Here is a 22,983-nt window from a genome sequence, read left to right as displayed (position 1 = left end):
TCCTTTAGACATGATGTATTATCTACAAGTGGACTGGGATCAATTATGTCACTGAATGCCTGACTACCCTGTGCACATTTTTCTTTCAATTCCTCCTCTGTGTACACCTTTAGCTGTGCTTCCATAACCTCAATGTCTCTACGCTCTTCCAGCTTCCTCAGATGCTGCCGTTGTGCCTCTTTTTCAGCTTCCGCTTTCTTTGCTGCCAATAGTGCAGCCATTTCAGCTCTTCTTACTGATATGCTTGCCGACTCTGAAGGGGCGCTTGGGTGACGACTAACACCAGTGACCCTGGAAACCGTAGATCCATAAATAGACTTAGCATATTCATTGTCCAGCAGCATGCGTAGTCTTGCCTTCTCTGCCTCTGGATCAAAGTCTAACTCATCCTCAACTGAGCGAACCTTCATTAGTTTGAGTATCTCTGCAGTCACAGCTACACAGGTGTCAACCTTCCTTCTAATTTCTTGGTTGGGTGGGGCTTGGAATCGCATGTTATCATATATCTCTTTAAGGACAGATTCTTGTTTTTCAACAGAATCCATCATATCAAACAGCTCAGTCTCTGAGCATTTATGCTTTAACCTTGAACGTACATCTCTGACATGAGTCTTCCATTTTTCATATGCCGACTTAAATTTCCTTTCCCTTTGGGAATGTTCTTGCTCTTTTAGTTCCTGCATTTTTGATGTTAAGCGTTTGTCACGAACAGATTTCCTTGTTTCATTGTTTTTTGGTAAAGCAGAATTAAGCTCTCTCTGCCTTTCTTCCGATCTCTGCGTACATGAGGTGCATGATACGTGACGATCCCTCACAACACCCTTAGTAGTCTCCTTTTCTGGTGTAATCCCAGAGATTTCTCCGTGTTCAGCTTCTAATGGAGAATCATTCTGCCCAACTAATTCGTCACCCTTAGGCCTAGATGATGTTTCAAATTCCACTGACATTTTGTAATTGGAATTTTAGAATTAAGAATGAGTGGCTTTTAACAATTCCAACGACAACTGACCATTCAGAAAGGCAGCACTCTTAATCAAATAACATGCTTAGATTAACAATATAGTCAAAGGGCCTCTTAAATCAAAATAAATGCACATAAATGTTACCACCTCTTTAGGATATGAGCATTCATAACATAGCATCCCAGCATAGAATGTTTTCACAGTTCTGAACGCCTTTAAGAATGAAACGTTGAAGTGTCTATTATTCATCAAAGTAGCATGTTACCATACAGTCTGACCTGGAATACACATGGCAACTCCACCTGTAACTAGCTGCAGCAGGCTCGAACTGCAGGCTGAATTCGTGACGATGGACCACGGATGGTGAACGTAGTATCCAGTGATGATGGATGCAGACGATGAAGATTGTCCCCACGGGAAACGTAGCGGAGCGGCAAGCCAAACATGCAATAATCCACAACAAAAGGAAGGGCGCGAGACGAAGTCCGATGGCCTGGTTCCTGGAATTCAGCCAGGCCGAGCACGAAGATCCAGGAGGAGCGATGCAGAGAGGCACGTTTAAATCCAGCCGTCCTCACACAGCAATGCGTTCCTCCTTCAGGCACGTTTTCACTATAACTACCCGCTGATTTTGTCTAATAAACAGGACCACGCATCATACTGATGTCCAACTCTTCTCGTACTTTATTGTCTGGAACACCGTGAAAACTAGACAGAACAAACGAACAAACAAACAATCAACAAACAAACAAACAAACCCCAAGTTTACATATAACCTCGCAAACAAATACATTCCATTTAAAACATAATGCAGAGAGGTTAGTATAACCGTGTTCGCCTGGAAACCAGCAGTAGATTAGCTTAATTTATTGCAAATGTGTTGCGTGCGTGTTCTCTCAGTCTTTCAAGTAGCATTTGCCCTCGCACTTCCAAGTCATAAAGGTGAGGTCACATGTCACAAAGGGTCAAAGGGTCACCAGCAGGGGCGGAGTGGGACACAAAAATCCACCGGGACAATTCTAACTGCACCGGCCCACCACCGGCCCACAACCGGCCCACAACGTGCCCACAACGTGCCCACAACTGGCCCAACCCGCATCCCCTCCACCTCCCATATATCAACTACAGAAACAAACGGGCGGCTTTTGATCATTATTGTTAGATTTAGAGTTGATGTGTGGGTGACAGACATGACAGTGACAGTGACAGTGTATTTGTATATGTACATTTATGGAAATACGGAACGTATTGGCTCAAATGTTATGCTAATTCGCAACAATGTGTCCTGTCAACTCACTCGCATCTAGTTGACGGCTGGTTGAATAAATCCGTAATTCTTGTACATTTTGATGCACTTTCCTCCTGCATCCGCCTCTTTTTCAGTCTGGCCTTTTTGCCCCCTCCTTTCTCCTTTCTCTTATGTCCCTCCATCAGGTACGCTTCACCTGCTCTCTTTCCCTGATAGCCGCTAATTTATCTCCCTAGGTTCACTTGATAAAGGCAGAACGATACACATTTCCCATGATGCTTTGCTCGACCATTCTACATTCAACAAAAAAACGAATAAATCGCTGGCCAATTTATATTTGTGGTCATGAAAGTAATGGAGCGTCTGAATAAAAAGAATTACATCAATATAGGAGGCTAAACAAAAATCAGAAGGTTGGATTAATGGGAGTGAGTTTGACAGACACCACCATAGGTGTGATGTACAGAGACAAATAGTGCTATAAATAGTGGTTGGACGGCCCAATCCTGTAACTTTCGGAGAATTTAGAGATTTTCACGGGACCATGATTTGACGTACATGCAAATTCGATGGGCCGCTCATGGCTTTGACTCAACAGCTGCGAAGGCCGGCCTGCAGGCTGGTTCTCGAGAGATAATTGGCCGACAGGCCCACCGGGAAAAATCCCGGTGCTCCCGATGGCCACTCCGCCCCTGGTCACCAGACTAATGCACAAATTCCTGAACCCACCAGCAAATGCATATTATGTTTGCACAACAACAGATTAAATCACAAATTGTAAATGACAATAATACATAAATATGTGCAATTGAAATGTCTATCAACCTTGGCCATATCTTGACAGCTGATACATCAGGGTCAGCTACAGTGTATTTGTTGTGTGTCGAGCAGTCTCGTGAAGGAGGGCCTTTACGGATCCCGGGTACAGCATACGGCAAGTGTTGCGGCTGTCTCCAGCCCGTAAGGCACTGCTGTGTATCCTGCCATCCTAACTTAAATCTGCATGCACCATATCAGCCAACCATAGCTAAACATAACAAAACTAAATGCTAAATATTATTCCCATACACCTACCCAGGCAGCCTCTCTCTCTCCCTATCCTTTTATATCACATCGCTAATGCCTATATTTTAATACTGATAAAATGGCCATATTGCCTACTGTTAATTGACTACCTTAAAGGATCTCCTTATCTGGTGTGGAAACATTGCTCCTCACCATCACTTTTCCTCATCTACGCATATGGACAGCCCCTGTAACAGTAACCCTATGAGCACAGTGTATACCCACTAAGCTGTTTTTGTATATACCATGTATATGCCATATGATGTTTGTATATATATAATATGTATTAGGTCCAGGCTCTGGGTTATGTAAAGCGACTTTGGTCTATTTATTTTTCTGGCGCTATATAAATAAAATTTCATTGTGTACTGAAGTGATGTCATTTTCCCCAAATACTGTACATAAAAGGTTTGGTGGTTTGTCTCCATGTACAACAAAAAAAAGGTTATTTCTAAGGTGTAAGTTGAGCCCTCATTTATTATTATTTTAAAATAAAAATACAATATGTTTGAACAATATGAGACCTTTATGGAATAACTAAGTATCTGAAATGTACGTTATATGTACTTTTTTCAATTTAATTTCAAATGTATTTTAAAAAGTGTTTTTTATTACACCATATTTACACTTTAAATTGTTCCATTTTAACAAAACTAAGTATATTAAAATACATTGCAAGTGTCACGGAACGTACAGACTTCGAGATGGGATTTCTTGAAACAGAGTTTATTGCAGACAAAGACAGCCAGCATCAAACAGGACAGACCACAGGTTGCAGACACGTAGAAGCTGAGAGTTGATCCTCGAGAACACAGACAAAACCCACGGAGGGTCGCAGGCTCTTAGCTTGCCAAGGAACTGGCGATCAGAGCGCAGAAAGAAACTTAACAGAGGCAACCTCTGAGCTAAACAAGCTATAAACTTAAACGCCGTTGCGGCAAACAAAACACGAGTCACACTCGGCAAGGTACAAACTAAACAAGAACTAAGTCGAAAAAGGAAACTATAACTACGGCTAAGAACATAACAGGTACAAACGATAACTGGGGCAAAGGTAATCCACATGAAAGTCAGGCGGCTGGAATTCCAAAGTTACTCCCTTAAATTGCGATAGCAGACACAGAGTGAAGGGAGTGTGAGGTATATGTAGAGGCTGTGACAGGTGTGGGTAATTAGTAGCCAGGTGAGGGCAAACGCGGTGCATGTGAGTGAGAACGCAGGTATGAGAGATCAGGGGCCGTATTCACAAAGCCTTTTATCTTACCACTAGGAGTGCTCCTAACTCGCGCTAAAACCTTTTACGTAGGAGTAATTTCTTAAAAGTGATTCACAACGGCTCTGAGACCTACTCATACTAAGGATAATACCAACTCCTAAGCTTAAGATAAAAACTCCGTTGCTATGGATGACGTCCATTCTCATGCACGAGTTTAGAAGCGGTGCGTACGGTGATTGGTTGCTGACAGGCGCTCTCATTCAAAACTCAGTCCTAACATCCCCCTAACGATCCCACTAAATCAACAGAAAATAAGAGAATAACCTAGGCTTCAAACGAAGCCATATTAAATAGTTATGGATAGTGCACTTAGCAGAATGCACACGCATGACGACAAGTTTGTGCATCCAACGTGAATGACGCTTTGCACGTTAGAGAAAGAGATGTTGCCGAAAAAAACACGGAAATTGCATGAAATCAAGGAAGTAATAATTAAAGCTCCCTGCAAACTATTAGGTAATCGGCATATTTCCAGCCCTTAAACACTTCAAATATCAGTCCATACGGCTCTTTAAGTCCTCCTGTCATAATGGACGAAACGAGGGCGAGACGTAAGAGAAAGTCGAACTGGTCCCAGGACCAACTGTCCATGTTGGCCCAGAGTGTGCTGGAGAGGAAGGGAGTTATAAAAGCTAAATTTGGCTGTGGGGTGACCACAAAAAAGAAGCGTGAGGCATGGGAGGACATATGTGTTAACATAAATGCTTCATTCCCTGCCGTGTGTCGCTCTGTCGATGACTGCGAGAAGCGGTGGTATGCGCTCCAGTCACAATGTAGGATGGAGATTGCGGAGTGGACTTTAAAAGAGCCGTCGCGGCTACAGGTATTGTGTCACCAAAATAGGCCTCATGCGTATACTTGCATGTTGTAGTTCAACTGTGCTCCCGGTTGTGGATTGAGGAAGGGTGTCAAAAGCCATGTCTTGCATGGTTGCCACTGTCAACAAGTGGCATCCAGCAGGTACATGGTGCCGCTCAAAAAGCTGGCGCAGACCGCGCTCTTAAAATGCGCGAATCGTGAGTAGATCCAGGCCACTTCGCAACAATATCCATGATTGTGAAATTTGGATCAAACACTATCTGTGTATTAATTCAATGTACCTTTTTGCGGTTTACAAAGACGTCCTCATCTCTGGATGGAGCAATTATTTTAATGTGTGTTCCATCGATGGCACCCACGACACCGGGCATTCCTGCAAACGCCATGAAATTGACCTTGATCCTTTGAAGTAGGCGATTGTCCATAGGGAACCGAATAAACTGTTGTACAATTTGTGGTCTACAGAGTGCGGTGATTGTTTGATGAATGAATACGCTTACTGATGATTGCGATATTCTGAAGTCGTCTGCGTTGCAAAGTTGCATTTTCCCCGTAGCCAAAAATCTTAATGTTATCAAACATTTAACTTCCGGACTGATTGGGTTGTTTCGGATAGTTGGAGACGTGATTGCATCCCGCACTAATTCTAGTAAAATGTTGATGCCTTCACGGTTTAAACGATATCTTCTCAACAATTCAGAGTCGTTCATTGTCTCCAACACGTTACGTCTGGCTTCAGCCATTTTAAGACTTTTTGTGAATAGGTCTTAGTGACTTAGGAGTCCTCATGAGGAGTTTTAAGCTGTCCTAGACTTAGGTGCTACTTTTAGGGATAAAATATTTTGTGAATTGCTCTTAGTAAAAAAAAATAGGAGTCCTAAATTTAAGACTGACACGCCCATTATTTTTAGGAGTTTCTCCTAAATTCGCCACTTATGAGCTACTTTTAGCCCTAAGATTCTTTGTGAATACGGCCCCAGTACTCCTGTGAGTGTGAGCGAGTGGAAACCAAAGGGGGCGTGACTGGTGCAGGTCCGGGCTTTGATGTGATAGCAAGTAACTTTAAATGGGCTTTAGCATTTCTAAAAGAACACTTGATATACTTGAAGCTTTCCCAAAATAACATATTTAGAATGCACTAAGTGTAGTATATTTAAAATATAACAAATGCATTGGGGGAAAAAGCACAGATTAATTTCTTTTTCACCTGGGAAGGGGAAGAAGCTGGTGACCTCAAAAGTACTTGGGCCTATATCTTCACACTAGATCCTCTCAGTTGTTCCATTTCAACACAACTAAGTATATTAAAATACATTAATTAAAATCAGTGTTGGGCAAGTTACTGAAAATTAGTACTTAGTTAAAGTTACTAGTTACTTCTTTTAAAGGTAATTGAATTACTTCCCAGTTACTGTATATCAAAAGTAATTAGTTACTAGGGAAAGTAACTTTTAAGTTACTTTTATATCTGCGTTTAATATAATGAATATGAACAGTACTGAAGAGTCAAACCCAATAAACATATATATTTTTTACCTAATTATTTTAAACAACAGGGCAACATGCCTTCAAATCAAGTAGTAGTACAAAAGTCCCTTTTAACACTTAACTTAACACAAAATAACTGTCTCAGTCATTTAACAGTGTTTTTTGTTTTTTACTACATTAGGCCCAATGTAGTTAAAGTGATTGGCTTACAGTATTAACACCATATAAAAAGTAGGGGGATACAAAATAATCAATTAGTGGTTCAGTTCACAAAATACCCTGAAACACCCACACAGTATTCACAATATGCTAAATACATAATTAGAATAATGTCTATATCCTAATCGCTGGCAATCCCCACCCTGATCAAGGTAGGAACTGTTTATAAGTTCCCACTGGTCCCGGTGGCGCTTCTTTCGCCGTTGCCCCGACAGCCAAGATGACTGAGGACACGAACACCTTATACAGTTGATAATAGATTCCACGCGTTTTCTGGTTAAACAATAAATGTTGGAAACCACGATCGGTGTCCTAGCCTTCTTTCCATATGTATGCGCGATTGTATACAAGTGCAATGAATGTTTGTTAGCGGCCGTGGAGAATGGGAGAAATAATTGCGGTTGTATATCCGTGTGTGAGTGCGTGCGTGATTGTATGCAAGTGCAATGTGTGTGTGTGTGTGTGTGTGTTAGCAGTCCTGGAAAATGGGAGAAACAGTTGCGTATGTACAGCCTTGTGCGTGTCTTTGTGTGTGTGTGCATGCGTGCGTGATTGTATGCAGGTGCAATGTGTGTGTGTTTGTGTGTGTAAGCGGTCGTGGATCTAGGTAGCAGAGTGTCTTTCATGTGCGGTCGCACTGGTCCTGCGACGTCAGATCAGAAGAAGCTAAAGTAGGTCTAACTTGTCTTCTTGTCTGCAAGTGTTCATTTTCCACAAAAGATAGTAACGCGGGTAACAAACTCATTTAGATTGCAGTAACTGTAACTGCGTTACTCGATTTAAACAAATACTTAGTTACATGCTCGTTACCGCTAAAAGTAGTGGAATTACAGTAACGCGTTACTTAGTAACGCGTTAGTCCCAACACTGATTAAAATAAAAATACATACATACATACATTCATACTATATATCTTGACACTAGCACATTGAATAGCACATTTCATACAAGAAGCAGCAGCAGGCATTCAAGGAAAACAATAGTGTGGTTTGAGTAATAATCCTGTGCCCCCGTGGAATTGAACCCCCGCACACACCTATGTAAGAAGGGTTTCTTTTAAATCAAACACTCCATGTTCATGTAACAAACCACCAAATGGGAAAACTTTAAGTAAATGTGTCAAATGATTGACATTATAAAAGCATTCTTCTCGAATAAAAGTAGATGTAATGGGTAACATTAGGAAATTGTTTAGGCCTGTTACACTTAAAGACAATAGGTATTACGAATTAAGACTTAGTTCTTCAAACTAATATTTCAGAAGCACAAAATATGAAAATATTGAACTGAACAGGATATGAATACTAACAAGAGTATTGATTAGCAAGATCAAAGTCAGAATCTACAGCTCCAGATTCTGGTTCTGGTTCATTTCCAGATTAGAGTCCCCAGAGCTCTGGGCCGGAACATAATCAGAGGGTGGAGCTGAAACACACAGAGATGGAGATATTAGAAGAGAAACTGTGTCATCCCTTAATCCATACCTGGACATTGTACGGCCCGCGGGCAAAATACGGCCCTCCTGGTGATTCTGACCGGCCCGCGAAAGATTACATGATAATTCGATTTTTTTTTTTTTTTTTTACAAAAAAATCATTTTCATTTTCAAACTGTTTTCTTAAGGACTTCGGAATTCCATAGTCAGAAAATATCTCTGAACACAGCTGAAGTGTTGAAATTTGAAATTGAATAAGGTGCCAGATATCTAGAGACTTCCAGGCGAAAAACACCTGTTGGCTTGCCCAAACGGTAGATGCTGCGTGTGCTTTCTATTACTGTGTATGCATGGCAAGTTTGAGAGCGCCGAAGTTGCGTAGTGGCCGCAAGCGGTATTGCAGACAGACAGAGATTTCAAATTGGATATGAAAATGAAATCTGACACATAGTTTCAGCGTTAAACTAATAAAATAATTGCTGTCTGTGGTTCTATATGGGCTGTGGAAATAATTTAGAAAAATTATAGTTTGAGATGGATTGATAATTGATATAATTGAGAACCCCTGGTTAAATGTGTTCTTGGACACATCAATTTGAAAGCTGGACCAAAGTGTTTGATTTGATTCAATTACAACAAGGCCTAATACAAAGATAAGCTGTAAGTACAGTTTGGAGTCTGGACAGTCTTTTTTACTCAACGCCTCAATAGGTAGATCTTGCCTTCACCAAGGCAAAGGTTGGTGATCTTAGGCCTAGTTTTGGGACCACTGACGTAGGCATATAAAGTCAAAAAGGCAACAAACTGGGACAATTTTCTTTACACAGTTACACAGTTCAGATGTCTTTAGAAAGCTAAGAAAATCCTTGTTTCAATAGTATATGAAACTCAAAATGCCCTTTGTTATTAATGTGACTGAAAATGAGTCAAATGTTACACATTTTGTTTATCATTTTGGAAATTCAATTTGAATAAATTATATTTTTGAAAGCTAACATCACATTTGAATTGCCAAATAATAACATACACTCTTACTCTTATTATGCATAATTGAGTTCGGCATTTTGGCCCGGCCCTCCAAAATATTTTCAGTTGCTCATTTGGCCCCCTGGGGAAAATAATTGCCCACCCCTGCCTTAATCAGTAACTTGGCCCATCTCAATTAGACAGCAATGACAGTCATTGACTCAATCATTTATAATTCAATAATACATTTTTATAACAGATCATTTACAAACACATTGGTGTCTTTAATTCAAGCATAATTTGCTAGAAACACAAAAATGAATTGGTAGATTTGTTGTTGTTGTATGCTAGCTCTTTCTGTTTTACCTGTGTCTTCTACGGCGCGTGGAGATAGATCGAACCAATGGCTCAAGGTCTACAAATAGAAATAGTAATAGAAGTAATAATGAACATTTTCTTCTGATCTTAAAGAAGGTACGTGGCCAATGGGATAACAATACATGAGAACTGCCATGGGTAGAGGACGCATACAAGATAAATAGCTCTTCTAACCATTACCCAGTTTGACGTTTAGTTTGCTGTCCAGGCTGAGGTGTTCGGCTGTACAGGAGTAATGGTGCTTTACTCTCAGTTCCTCTGAGCTGACCTCCAGGCTCTTCCTCATCTGGTAGGTTCCATCTAGATTAGGTAGCAGCTCCCCCCCAGTGATCTGGTGGTCAGACACAGGCTGGCCGTCTCTGAGCAGGGTCAGGTTGATGTGACGGGGGTAGAAACCAGTGGCCAGGCAGGTCACTTTGACCCCTCCAGAGTCTGGGAGTGTCTTCTGGAGGAGAATGACTCTGGGCTTCACTGAAGAGGATGAAAGGTAGTTGTTACCACTACTCTGGTTGTAATTCTACTCTCTAGAGAGAAAATATTGAATATCTTATTTTATAAACACAAAAGACAACTATCTTACCTTTTCTCATCATCTCATTTTTCTTCTTGTGAAGGCAATTCTTGAGGAATGTAAAGCACATTGGGCTGTAGACTTTTGCGTACCGCAACTCAAACAACCCCCAAAAAAAACGTGACCTAGGGCTCATCTTTCGCTGCTGTAAACCTTCAATCTCAAGAGCCTTCTGTTGCACATTAAATTGATACGCTGAGTTATTCACTCCGTTGACAGAATTCCACATTCGGAGTGGACCAGGGGTGCCATCATCAATTAGCTCACAACCAGCCAATCTCTGTATAGTTTGTACTCCTTTGGCAGAGAAAAAGAAAGAATTACCACCATTGAAATGGTCATACAGTGGCCACTTAATACAACAACACTCAGACACTTATAACAACATGTATGAGCCTTTCAGTGGCCAAACAAAGCAGTTTACTTTGTCATGTATGCTTGCCCCATTACATTGTATAGCTGTTTTGCAGTTGCCGGTTTTAAGCGTTCTACTACTGAAGTAGAGTAGAAACTGTGACAAAAACGGCTCATGTACCGGGAGGGTAAAAGAACGCATCCATGAAAATAGATATTCGGGATATTGTCTCAATATACAGGATGAGGGAGAAAGGATCAAAATACTGTGCTGTACAACAAAATAGTGATGGGCTAATCCTGATTCATTTAAATCCCTTTACCAACCCGGGAGAAATTATTTATCGTTCTGTATTGTAAGAAATGAAGGAGGTTTCTTTGTTTCTGATGCAGCAATCTTTATTCCAATAATGTGCAGTGACGAAGCAGCCTTACTCCGGATTCAGCTGTGTAGGACTGAATAACAAGCATTCACAATTCTAGGCATATATACTGTTTTAAGACCACTCCTAGGCCTCTAATGTAAATGAGCTAGGCTTGTAATGCAAACAGGTCTGGTAACCTTTTGTTGTGGTATATGATAATCTGGTTTCTCTGTCTGAGATGGTTCTCAATGGCCTCCCCCATTCCCATACTTTGATTAATTGCAGTCACTCACACCTCAGTTTGCTTCCTGACCCCAGGTGTCTGAGCAATACCAGTGTGGGGACTATTCCTTTGTGACCATGATAAGATAACCCTTTTGGATATTCTGCTGGTGGTCACAGCAGCTGCTTGATCATGAATCTTACAGTCCACCCCTTGATGCTATGAAGCCATACATAGCATCAAATCAACTTTCTTTCTCAGAGTCACATCTTTCACAGAGTTGTCCAGTGGCGGGTGATGTCCTGCCAAGGGTTGCCCCCTCTGTGGCCATTAGGGAGTCTTACCCGTCATTGGACTCATCACCCTCGCATACACTGGTCATCTCCCAGCCCCAATAGGTAACTTATCAGGGGGTCATTCTGTAATTTGAAACTATAAGATAAATATCGGGTTTGGAGAAGCATTTGACAACCACCACAGCCAATGAGACAGTCTAAGATAATTGAGCAAAATGCATCTGACATCCTAAACACAAGTAAACATAAATGTAAATGGTCCCAATTGTTATCAAACATCAAAGCATACATCTTCTTTTCATCTTTTCGTGTGTGTGTGTCTGTGTTTTGTGGGTTCGTTCGGGTAAGGATATGCACACCAGTGGTGGATATGCATATTTGTCCTGGGGAAATCACTTTATCAAATTTCAGAGAAGACGCTCTCTGATTCTCTCATTGTCTTTCTTGTCCATGCACTCTATTGAGTGTGCCTTTCACCTTTCAGCAGATGAAGCTCTGAAAAGTGTCGAGATCTTTGATTGTTCATTGGGTTGCTTTCTTTATTGTCTTCATCAGTTGTGGTCCATTTCATTCCATCAGTCAATCTCTTAAGGTGCATCTCTGGGCTTGTGGATCTCAGATCCATGTATGGTCTCAGGTCCTTTGGATTCCTGGTCTGTAGAAACCTGTTGTGTGGTGGCCGTCTGGATTTTTCTTGTTGGTCCCAGTTATGCTTTGTGGTGGCCCTTGTCCACACCTCAAGCCTCTGGTCACCCAAATGGACTCCGGTCCCACAGGTTCCATTTCCACAAGTGGTATCCCTTTACATTGGGTTAGTCATCTGGTGTCTGAAACTTTATATAAAAGAAAAGAAATAATGTTGCCCCCCCCTTTCCCGACAAGAATTTCCACACATCCAACATGTACCAACAACACAAACATAATCAAAACACCGCATTACAACACAAACTTAATCAAAACACAACATAAAAACAGGATTACAAATATAAACTCCCCCCCTTTTTGATACAGCACACATTTTCAAAGTGTGCTACTATCAGCATCATTTGGAATCCCAATGTTTTGGCTGCTTGTGTCTGAGTAACAGCCATTCTCTTCAAGCAGTGATTTGTCTGGCCAGGTGTTAATAGGTTCCTCTTGTGGTCTATTGTCTTGATGCAATGTCAGTTGACTCTGTAGACTATGTACTTTGTGAAATAGTTCTTGATAGTTGTCCCTTGTTGTCTGTGAAGAGTTACAACTTCTGGCTATGTGTCCACTCTTTCCACAAGAAAAACAAACAACATTCCGTTTTTCTGATCTGTTCTGATTTCTGCAGTTCCTTGCTATGTGTCCCTCTTTTCCACATGAATGACAGTCAATGCCTTGATGTCTTCCCACTCTGTCTTGGCAATGTCTTGCAATGTGACCCTGTTCTCCACATGCATAACAAACATAGTGTTCATACCTTCCCCCACTACCAGGGCAGTGTCTTGCAATGTGCCCATCTTCTCCACATGAATAGCATATAACACCCACTGGATTGCTTCTCCTGAAGCCATTACCTCTGTGTTGCCAACTAGACGAACTGGTTTCTGGCCCTCTTTGTCTCCTGTTCTGCTGGGCAAGCTTACATCCTACAACTGTAGCGGGGTGTGATTTTTTAGAAGTGGCTTGATTGTTGTAAAATTGTGTCATTTTAGCAATAATTTCGTCATAGCCTGAGAGATGAGTCACAAACATTTCTATGGCAGAGCGAGTCTGGGGATCACTCTTGTTGATCAAAGCATATTTATATCCAATATCCTCAGTCATGATGTCAGGGTTACCACTGTACGTCGTGAAAGCTTCCAGTAACCTATGTGCAAAAGCTGCGGGATGTTCTCCTTTTGTCATTGCCACCTCTGCTAACTTTTCTGGATTGACAGATGCAATCCCCAAAACCTCCAGTAGTGCTTTTTTTCGGTCCTGATTATTTCCCATCCTATTCTTCACTTTATCTGTCAAGGCTCTTGATAATGTAGATGGAAGGCACAGGCTCAACACAACACAAGCATCAAAATCTGTCAATCTGTATATGTCCACGCAGTTCTCCAGACTGGATAGAAATTCTACAGGATCCTGTGTCCCAGGTTCAAATATTCCCACACTCTGTACCACTACTGCTAACTCTGAGGGGCTAAGCCATTTTATGGTGTGTGACATAACATCTGTCAATCTGTATATGTCCACGCAGTTCTCCAGACTGGATAGAAATTCTACAGGATCCTGTGTCCCAGGTTCAAATATTCCCCACACTCTGTACCACTACTGCTAACTCTGAGGGGCTAAGCCATTTTATGGTGTGTGACATAACCTCCTCACTTGCTCCATTCCGCACAATGGTGGAGTTAATTGGTGCCATTGGGTACTTTACCGTGACACCTGAATATTGGCACTGACTATCCTGTGAACCTGACTGTTTCTTGCAACATTCCTCATTGACGGCATTGCTGCTGCCAATATCAGATGTGCTAATGGAGAACTGGCTAACCCTATGTACCACCAAATCTAACTCACCTGACAAAACTTCCACTGATGATTTCAACAAGTTGTTTTTAGCCATGAGAGTTTCCATTTCTTTCTGCAACTGCCCATTTTCTCTTTTCAAAAGCGTTTCAGTAATCTGAAGATTTTCTATGTGTGCCAAGCCGTCATTAAGACGTGATAAGAGTGAATTATTCTCTTCTTTCAGTAGGTCTCTCTTTGCTTCTACGTCGTCTAATCTTTTCTTGGTCACTTTGTATGTGGCAAGAAGTCCTTGAAGGGCATTTGCAACTTTCCCTTTTTTGTGTTTTGGTATCTTGGAATAATCTTCGAACCGGGACCCTGCCCACTCGTAGGGCTTATCCTCTGCGTTCTCTATTCCGTCAAATATTCCATGCGAACCGTGTTTCCTGATGTATTGAACAATAATATCTTCCATTCTAAAGTTAAAACAAAAAAAACTAACAACAACAATCTCCGTTTTATGTCAATCAATCTTGGTATTATGCTTCTTATGTCACGTATTGGCTAGGCTATGACGTTTCCGTCCTCAACAATGAAATAGCGCCTTTCAACAGTCAACCGCACCATTGAAATTCAAATGATTTATCTTTCCCGTTAAGTCGGATCCTATCACAAGCTTATGGATTTGTGCCGTAAAATCTGAATGTATGTCTATGATGCTTCATGTTCAACTACTGGCTATTATCCAGACAATTTATGCCACAATTCGTCGGGCTGACTACTACACTAGTTTCTCACACTCACCAATACACCGGTTAATAATTATGCCTCTGTCCGTCAGGCACAACAGTACGTGTTCTTGAAATTGCCTTAGGCAACAGGACTTAGTGCCTAAACCACACTACTTTTCAGCTACTTGTTTCAGTTACTTCAAAAAAAAACGTTTTCACAGTCTGGCCTTTATTTCAATTACTTCAGGTTTTCTGATACAATTCTATTACCACACTACTTCGGGCTGATTCAGTTACTTTAGAATCTTTAGAAAAACTGCACAGAGCTAACCCACAGCCAGACACCTCCTGCTTATTAATGGAACAAAGACATGAAACAGATCATTTCTATTCTTAAACCTCCTTTCTAGGTTGTTTTAAACGTGCACATTTCCTGAAAAAAAAGGTTTTTTAGTAGAATACTTACCAATTCCCCTTTTTTTTTTTTTGAAATTGCAAGATGGGCTGGCTCGCCAATTGTAAGAAATGAAGGAGGTTTCTTTGTTTCTGATGCAGCAATCTTTATTCCAATAATGTGCAGTGACGAAGCAGCCTTACTCCGGATTCAGCTGTGTAGGACTGAATAACAAGCATTCACAATTCTAGGCATATATACTGTTTTAAGACCACTCCTAGGCCTCTAATGTAAATGAGCTAGGCTTGTAATGCAAACAGGTCTGGCAACCTTTTGTTGTGGTATATGATAATCTGGTTTCTCTGTCTGAGATGGTTCTCAATGGCCTCCCCCATTCCCATACTTTGATTAATTGCAGTCACTCACACCTCAGTTTGCTTCCTGACCCCAGGTGTCTGAGCAATACCAGTGTGGGGACTATTCCTTTGTGACCATGATAAGATAACCCTTTTGGATATTCTGCTGGTGGTCACAGCAGCTGCTTGATCATGAATCTTACAGTATTAACTCGGATCCTTTTGGCCCTAGACCTGCTGCTTACACCAGGCGACATATACAATTAAAAAAAATATGAATTGAGTCACTCACTACTCCCCTTATAGCCTGCACAATCTCATTAAAACATACCCTTAGTCCGTCTGCCTAGCCTTTAGCAAGTAGCTGCCAGAAGTTCAATATCTTCCATACACATAAGGACATAATGGTTGCCACCACAAGTCATCCTTTGCCTCAGGGGACACAGGTGGGCTGACTGAGTGGGTCAGCCCACCATGGCAGATGCCCAACAAAGGTTGCTCTTTCTTTTATAGTCCAACTCGTCAATGGATTGCAGAGAGTGAGTTAAGTGCCACCTCTGTTTGTGATAATGGGCCTCATTTATAAAACGTTGCGTAGAAACCATCCTACCTTTTGTTTCCTGAAATGAGCGTATGTGAGATCCACAGAAAACAGACGTACACACAAAAAACACGTGTACGCCAATCCTTCAGTTTTAAATCACAAATGGTCGTGAAATTGTGCGCAACTGAATCTCCGCCCTCAAAATGCCCCTATTTAATCTAATCAGCATATTATCAATGCACAAACAGAGCGCATGCTCAATGCACAAACCCTCTGTTACAGTGGCAAGCAAGAAAGAAACATGTAAACAGAAGAATTAAAGTGAGGCTGACATCGATGTTCTGCTGATGGAACAGCAGATGCGGGCCAAAACATCGTTAGAAAGCCTGTCTGGTGGCGTAATGGCAAAAGCAAAGTATTTGACAAGTAGTAGGCACGTCTCCGAAGCACCAGCACCTGCGGCACGAGTAGCACCAGACGTTGCATCTGCGGCAGCAGCACCAAGGCTTTGGTGCACTCCACTACCGACCTGTACTGTATTGAAGTGGGCTTCCTAGGCTTTCTGAGTGTACGAAATCTGGATGAGAATACATTGGGAACCCTGTTTTACGCAGGAAATCCTCTTTCACATTTTGCTGGGCACTGTATGGAAATCTAATAAATTGCGGGCATATGGGATAGTTTACTGCGCTCGACTGGTCTCCAATTTCTCATCGGAACGTTCCTGTAGCCAGGAATCCAAGAACGGACAATACCTGAACGTGTATGGCCTGGTTGCCTCTGGTGCGCCTCTCTAGACGAGAGGCCATTTGGGCACAACGCTCTTGGCAAGCGGTACCTGCTTATCAGACATACATCATCCTGTGTCAAAAAGTCTGCGCGATCACAAAAAACCCTCTCTCCTTATTGCGCAGTTGGCCATATCCTCTAACAACACCAATGCAGCCATATCTCCTACTGAAAACTAAGCCACTATTAGTCATTTTATAGGCTATACGTTTGAGGGTAATGTTTTACACTTGTGAAATTAAAACGGAATACCTACTGTATAAGATGTGAATCTCATTCATGTGCAAATTATTCTAATAGTTTATTTGATTTTATTGAGCGAAACATTAATTTGGCCTTTCACCATTAGCCCAAATGGTGACGGTGGTGCTACCGATGATGAAACTGTGTGTCGGCTGACGGCGCTCGGCTGAATTCCTGCAGTACTCCAGTATTGCCGCAAGGAAATGTACTTACACGAACTGAAACCAGACGTAGAGATACGTCCTTTTCTACGTCTAAGACGGTTTTTATAAATCTGTACTTAGACGTGGATTTGATCGCACGCACAGTCTAAGATCAGTTCTGTGCGTAAGTACGTTTTATAAATGAGGCCCAATGTTAGATGTTCACCGTAATGTGCACAAATGATTTGACGACTTCATCCAGTCACGTGTAAGATGCCCATTACTGCTATAAACAATCAATAACACAACAACCTCAAATATAGCTTAACTGAGAAGGGCATTTTAACCACAGGATTATTTTCGTCCACATTTATGGTCTCATAAATGTATTTCCATTACCTCAAGTGGCATATACTAATTGAACAAATGATGCTAACAGTATGAGTTATGAGACTAGATCAGTTGTACTGTATGGTTTTATCAGTAGCAGGCTCTGTTGTTTGTAATCGATGCACAAGGTGCACAGATTGACTAGACGGCAGATAAGACGACTTTATCTTTTCATGAGCTGGGACATTGGGCCTCATTCTCAAACATTTTCTTAAGGTGTCTTCTTGAATATCTTCTCCTGAACTTCGAAAGACCAAGGTAAGAAAAGATCCCCGCCAGATTCATGAACACCTGGAAATGGGTTCTTGCCTAGCCAAGTATTCTCAGCTCTGCTCCCCTGAAAGAGGAGTCTTAAATAAAATCCGAGGATGTCTGTTCAATTCTGGTCTAAGTTAAGAACGAATCCCAGATGAGAAAACTTTCATGAACGCCAGAATTGCCCCGGGGAACAGCAAAAGTTCACTGGTAGGATTTCTACACTCTTGGTGATACTGACTCAAGTGACTGAAATGATTTGTTAACCTGGTTGTGCTTAATGAGTGACTTGAGTTTGCTATTTCTACAACGCAAAGCGGCACTTAAGGAGGCACCATACACTTACCGCCGGCACGTTTCAGCTGGTGTTCATATATGAAGAAATTCATGTCTTCGTACTGGTCTGCAAATAAAATGCTTGCATCCTTTTTCTCTTCATCTTCATGATCTGACTCATACTGTCTGTAGATCAGGTTGTTCTCATTTGAATCATAGTAGGCTACCTGGATGTCATCCAGCAACAAGACCGCACTGAACTCTGGAAACGGGGTGTCTCCAATGATCGTTGTTGAAAGGACCCAGAGAGAATGAGAGCCTGTGAAAATAAGTATGCACATGAATATTTAAAAATGTAGCCTACGTCCTGTGTAAGTGAGATATGATTTCCATAAAACCTGACACCTCCATGATAATGTAGACATACTCTGTGCTCTGATGAATAGAGCTTAAACATATTAAATATCGACTACTCCACGAGGCATATTTGTGAACCAGGGAGTATTATAATCATTAACAACACAGATGTAAGATGGACGCCGAGCTGTGTGTCAGAATAAGGGGATGAATTGAAAATATTCTTTTTCAATTGACTTATTGTTTCAAACAGAAAATCTCTAGGAAAATGAATGGGGTTTTGAAAAATTGACAAGATAACAAGATAGTTAAATAAGTACTTGAGAGACCCCGGATTCGATACTGTTCATAGAAATGCACCTGCAGCCATCTCTGTATAGACTTTAGACCAATTATTCAGTGTTTGAAATATTTCTATATTGTGTGAATGTACATCAGAAACGTTTCTTTTGAAGTCTACAGAACTGCCAGTGCTGTGAAACTTCCAGTATGCATATAAGTTTGGGTGCAGAGTAAGCCTACACACTGCCCCCTACAGGTTCTCTACTGTTTGGACCCATTGTTGCTGGGAACTGACTTAAGGCCCCCACATACTTATCCGACCCTGCTCTCCGATCTCACGAGGCACGCCCTAAAACGGCCTCCTTGAGGTGGGACCACACCTTTGAGCACCTCGGAGAGCCATCCGAGGGTCTCGGATGGCCTCTGGAGCACCGCTTGAATTTTCTCACTATCCGATACGAGCTGTCTGACACGCCTGGCTAAAATCACGTTTCCTGTTTCGTTCCCTATATGACAGCACCGCCGTTTTTTTTAAATCGCTGAGAGATCGCTGGGAACCTGGGGCTGGAGGTCCAGGAGTGCATTAGGAGTTGGAGGAAGATCAGGGACAAGTTTGTAAAAATGAAAAAAACTATGAAGGGCACCAGCGGCGATGCAGGAGGAAAACCGACATCTCCCTTCTTTCTTGCTCTATCGTGGCTCTCGCCGCATATAAAGCATAGGGAGACGTCGTCTAATTACAGCAATAATAAAAAAACATTTCTTGGTTTTCGAACAGCCTCTTTGTGTTTGAGTTAGCAGATCATGCTGTGTAAATGATTGAATTGTAAAAGAACCTGAATTGTAGACGTAAAAAAGCAGAACTGTTTGTGTGGTATACAATAGAAAATATTCGGCAATAACCGCAGAGCTTGGTCATTGTCGTTAGTAATTCATTTCAACAACAGCCTCTGATCATCAACAAACGATTTCTTATTTTATAGTTCTACTGTTGTTGATGATGATGTAATGGCCTTGTAACATCATAATAAACCGTTGGTAATCTCCACAGCCCCTCGTCGAACCATGCAGGTAAAGGTGAGTCGTACGATCATCAGATTAGAAAGGGCGTGTCTCTCGTGAAGTCGTACGAGGTGAGTTGGATAGTAACCCTGCAGATGCCTTCAAGGAGAACACCACAGCAAAGAGTTGAGTTGATTTATTTTATGTTTAAAGTGCTGATTGAGGATAAATAGGTACATTTTTAAATGTAATCACGGTCACGTATTGATTAATTACAGTAGAAAATCCTATATTCATCCAAACTACATTAAACCGTTATTGACTCATCAAATTAAGTCTAGATATAGCACCCTCCTATTGCTCCATGTCAGCAATGAGATTATTCAGCACAAGAAAGAAGCACTCGCTCTCAACCCTACACATTCACTGTCTTACAGGCAAAACACACTTCCCCAGAAGCACAGAAAGCAGCTCACTGCTGATTGACGTTGGATTAGTGGTACAAAATTATAATTATCAAACATCCGCGAACGCACGCTAAGAACTCCAAATTTGTAACTGCGTTATGTCACAATGGAGATTCTGCAGATGCGTGAGTGGCGGGTAAATATAAACCCAGGTCCCACGACAGCCCTGGTCCCTCTTTCTCCCGCTCAACAAAAACCAGCCCCATATATCCATTTCCCCATTAACAAATACGACACAAAACATCCCTTAAAGCCACAAGTATACAAATATTTACTTCAGAAGATGATCTGAAACAAATAGTGTATGACACATTGCAATCTTTTTTTCCACAAAGACCACTGCAGTATTCAGGCTTAACTGTCTATGTAAAATAAGCATTACCTGAGTTCACAGTCGAGAAAATCTGGAAGGAACAGAAAAGAAACAGTAGCGGCAACATGGTGACAGACGTATCCTGGTTTGCTTTCAGTTATTCAGAACATTATGCCTTTAGTTTGTAGGCTACTTCTCTCGCCAGCAGTAGAAGCGTTCTCGGAAGTTCCCACCTCCGAGTGTAAGAATACCCTCGATAGCCTGCCAAACTCAAAACTTCCCCTATTTCCAGCTCCCTGAATGCACGATTAATGTGATCTGTGTTCTTATTGGAATGCTTTGTTAGACAAAATGCACCCACATGCCCCAGATATTTCGTTTAATTATTTTGCTCATGACATCTGCTGCTAAAACCTGCTTAACAGGATTGCAGGCATCAATAGCAAGGATTAAAAGGCTTTTCAAGGTCGATGTAACATGTAGTGAACTAACTGTAAAGTAAATGAGTGATTTAACACATAATTAAAACAAAATGATACCATATTCGGTTGATGTCTGTAGAACCTGCGATGCACCTTGACTTTATCCACTCTATATTAGGGAATGTCAACGGTCAATTCATTTCAACATGAAAAAAGTAATATATAGTGAGTGTCGATGCAGGTGCTCAACACTGTCATTGACCTTGAAACTCCTGGTACAGAGCTTTCTCTTGGTGTTTTTACTCTAGTTCCAGATAGCTTGCAGCTCCAGTGATTTAGTGTTCTGATGCATTGATATGAGTATTATGTGATTTGAGGGTTTAAGCCAAGGACAGAGGCAGAACCCCCACAATGGTGTCCAAATCATAATAATTAAGGGCGCTCCTCAAACTCTGTACAGACATTTTGTTATTGCTATTGTTATTGTCAGTCTAAAACCAGTCAGTCCAACTAAACTTCCTTTGCCTACTGGTGAAGTCCACACCTGTACCTGGTAAATACACTGTGCAGGTATGAAGGTAGTGCATGAAAACAACTTTCAAAATCAAAGCTGAGTAATTACAGTGGCATGCCCCAACCTGTTTTATCTTCTTTATGGTCTAAGTGCACACAGGTAAGTTAAGGTAACCACACTAGAATTCTTTGGCATCTATTCTTAACGCCTTTACTTTAACTACCCTTAATCCTTAACATCTTTATGTTGTAATTAACAGAAAACAGGACATTTATTTTCTGTAATACAATAATGTGACTTAACTGCGCAACTGTCAATTCTTTTTGAATTTTTGTGTCAAATGATCATCTATATGTCACCTGGTTCTCACTCCTTATGGATTCTCTCAACATTCATAATCAGTGAGTCTCCATTTTACTGAATCCAACCTGATCCTGATTTCTGGTTGATATGACAGTAGGATACCCTTTTTTAACAGACAACATTAATTATCTGTAATACATTAAGTGACTATGGTGCTTAACTGCTGCCAATTCATTAATTATATTTTTGGGTCAAATGATCATCAATGTTCAACCTGATCCTGATTTCTTGATGATATTAGGGTACTATGACCTGGAGCAGCATAACTTCATACTAACTATATATGAGGAGTTTAATGACACACTGGGTTCTATATATCACAGGGCTGCCATCCTAATATTAAGAGGTATACACAAAAACATTAACTCTCAAGCTTAGTTCTAACAGAGGCACTTCAACCACACAGATGGCAAGAAGTATTTTTTTTACTTTAAAAGGTGTACGCAGCTCTAAAGTCATCATGCTGTGTACTTGTGTCTGAGTAAGCCCTGGTGTCTAATCCGGCGAGGGATTCATGTCCAACAGAGGATGTCTGGTTGTGAGCTGCTGGACAATGTGCCAGGACAGACGGTGAGAAAGGACGCTTTTGATGGTGAGAGTGGAGAGATCATCCACTTTGACTTGCAGAAGGGCACACTCTATCGCCAGCAGCCGTGGCCAATCACGTGGAGCAAAGCTTGAACTGATCTCATGACGTCACTGGTCACACAGGTTTTCAAGCCTTTTCGCATCAGTACATTGGAAAGATGGTTGCAGTTAAAACTACATCATTGTACAAACAGCGTTGGGGTATAAACGTGTTAGACATGAAGGACATTCAGAACGCAAGGTAGTGGGAAGAAGACACTTAAGAAACGTATTGTACTACATTATCCTGTTTATATTATTTGTTGAACTTGTCCTACCATCAAATGTGTGTGTGTGTGTGTGTGTGTGTGTGTGTGTGTGTGTGTGTTTGTGTGTGTGTATATTCTTGTATAATTATTCATTTATCCATGAATAGAGGC

At 41.3% G+C, this 22,983-nt stretch overlaps 1 protein-coding gene across 1 annotated transcript; it reads right to left on the bottom strand.

The window, feature by feature from the left end:
- Positions 1 to 8,420: 8,420 nt before the first annotated feature.
- LOC308377312 (T-cell surface glycoprotein CD1c3-like) lies at positions 8,421 to 20,804 on the bottom strand (the record flags this gene model as incomplete). The annotated part of the gene is made up of 7 exons (XM_080853894.1): positions 8,421 to 8,503; positions 9,236 to 9,330; positions 9,846 to 9,894; positions 10,038 to 10,328; positions 10,438 to 10,725; positions 18,327 to 18,575; positions 20,747 to 20,804. 7 exons carry the CDS (start codon positions 20,802 to 20,804, stop codon positions 8,421 to 8,423), a joined length of 1,113 nt encoding a protein of 370 aa, XP_080710020.1.
- Between the last annotated feature and the right edge of the window lie 2,179 nt (positions 20,805 to 22,983).

The sequence above is a fragment of the Sprattus sprattus genome (assembly GCF_963457725.1).
Source record: "Sprattus sprattus genome assembly, chromosome: 16".
Taxonomy (NCBI): Eukaryota; Metazoa; Chordata; class Actinopteri; order Clupeiformes; family Clupeidae; genus Sprattus; species Sprattus sprattus.
Note: the sequence above shows the minus strand (reverse complement) of the source record. Positions and strands in the feature narration are given on the sequence as shown.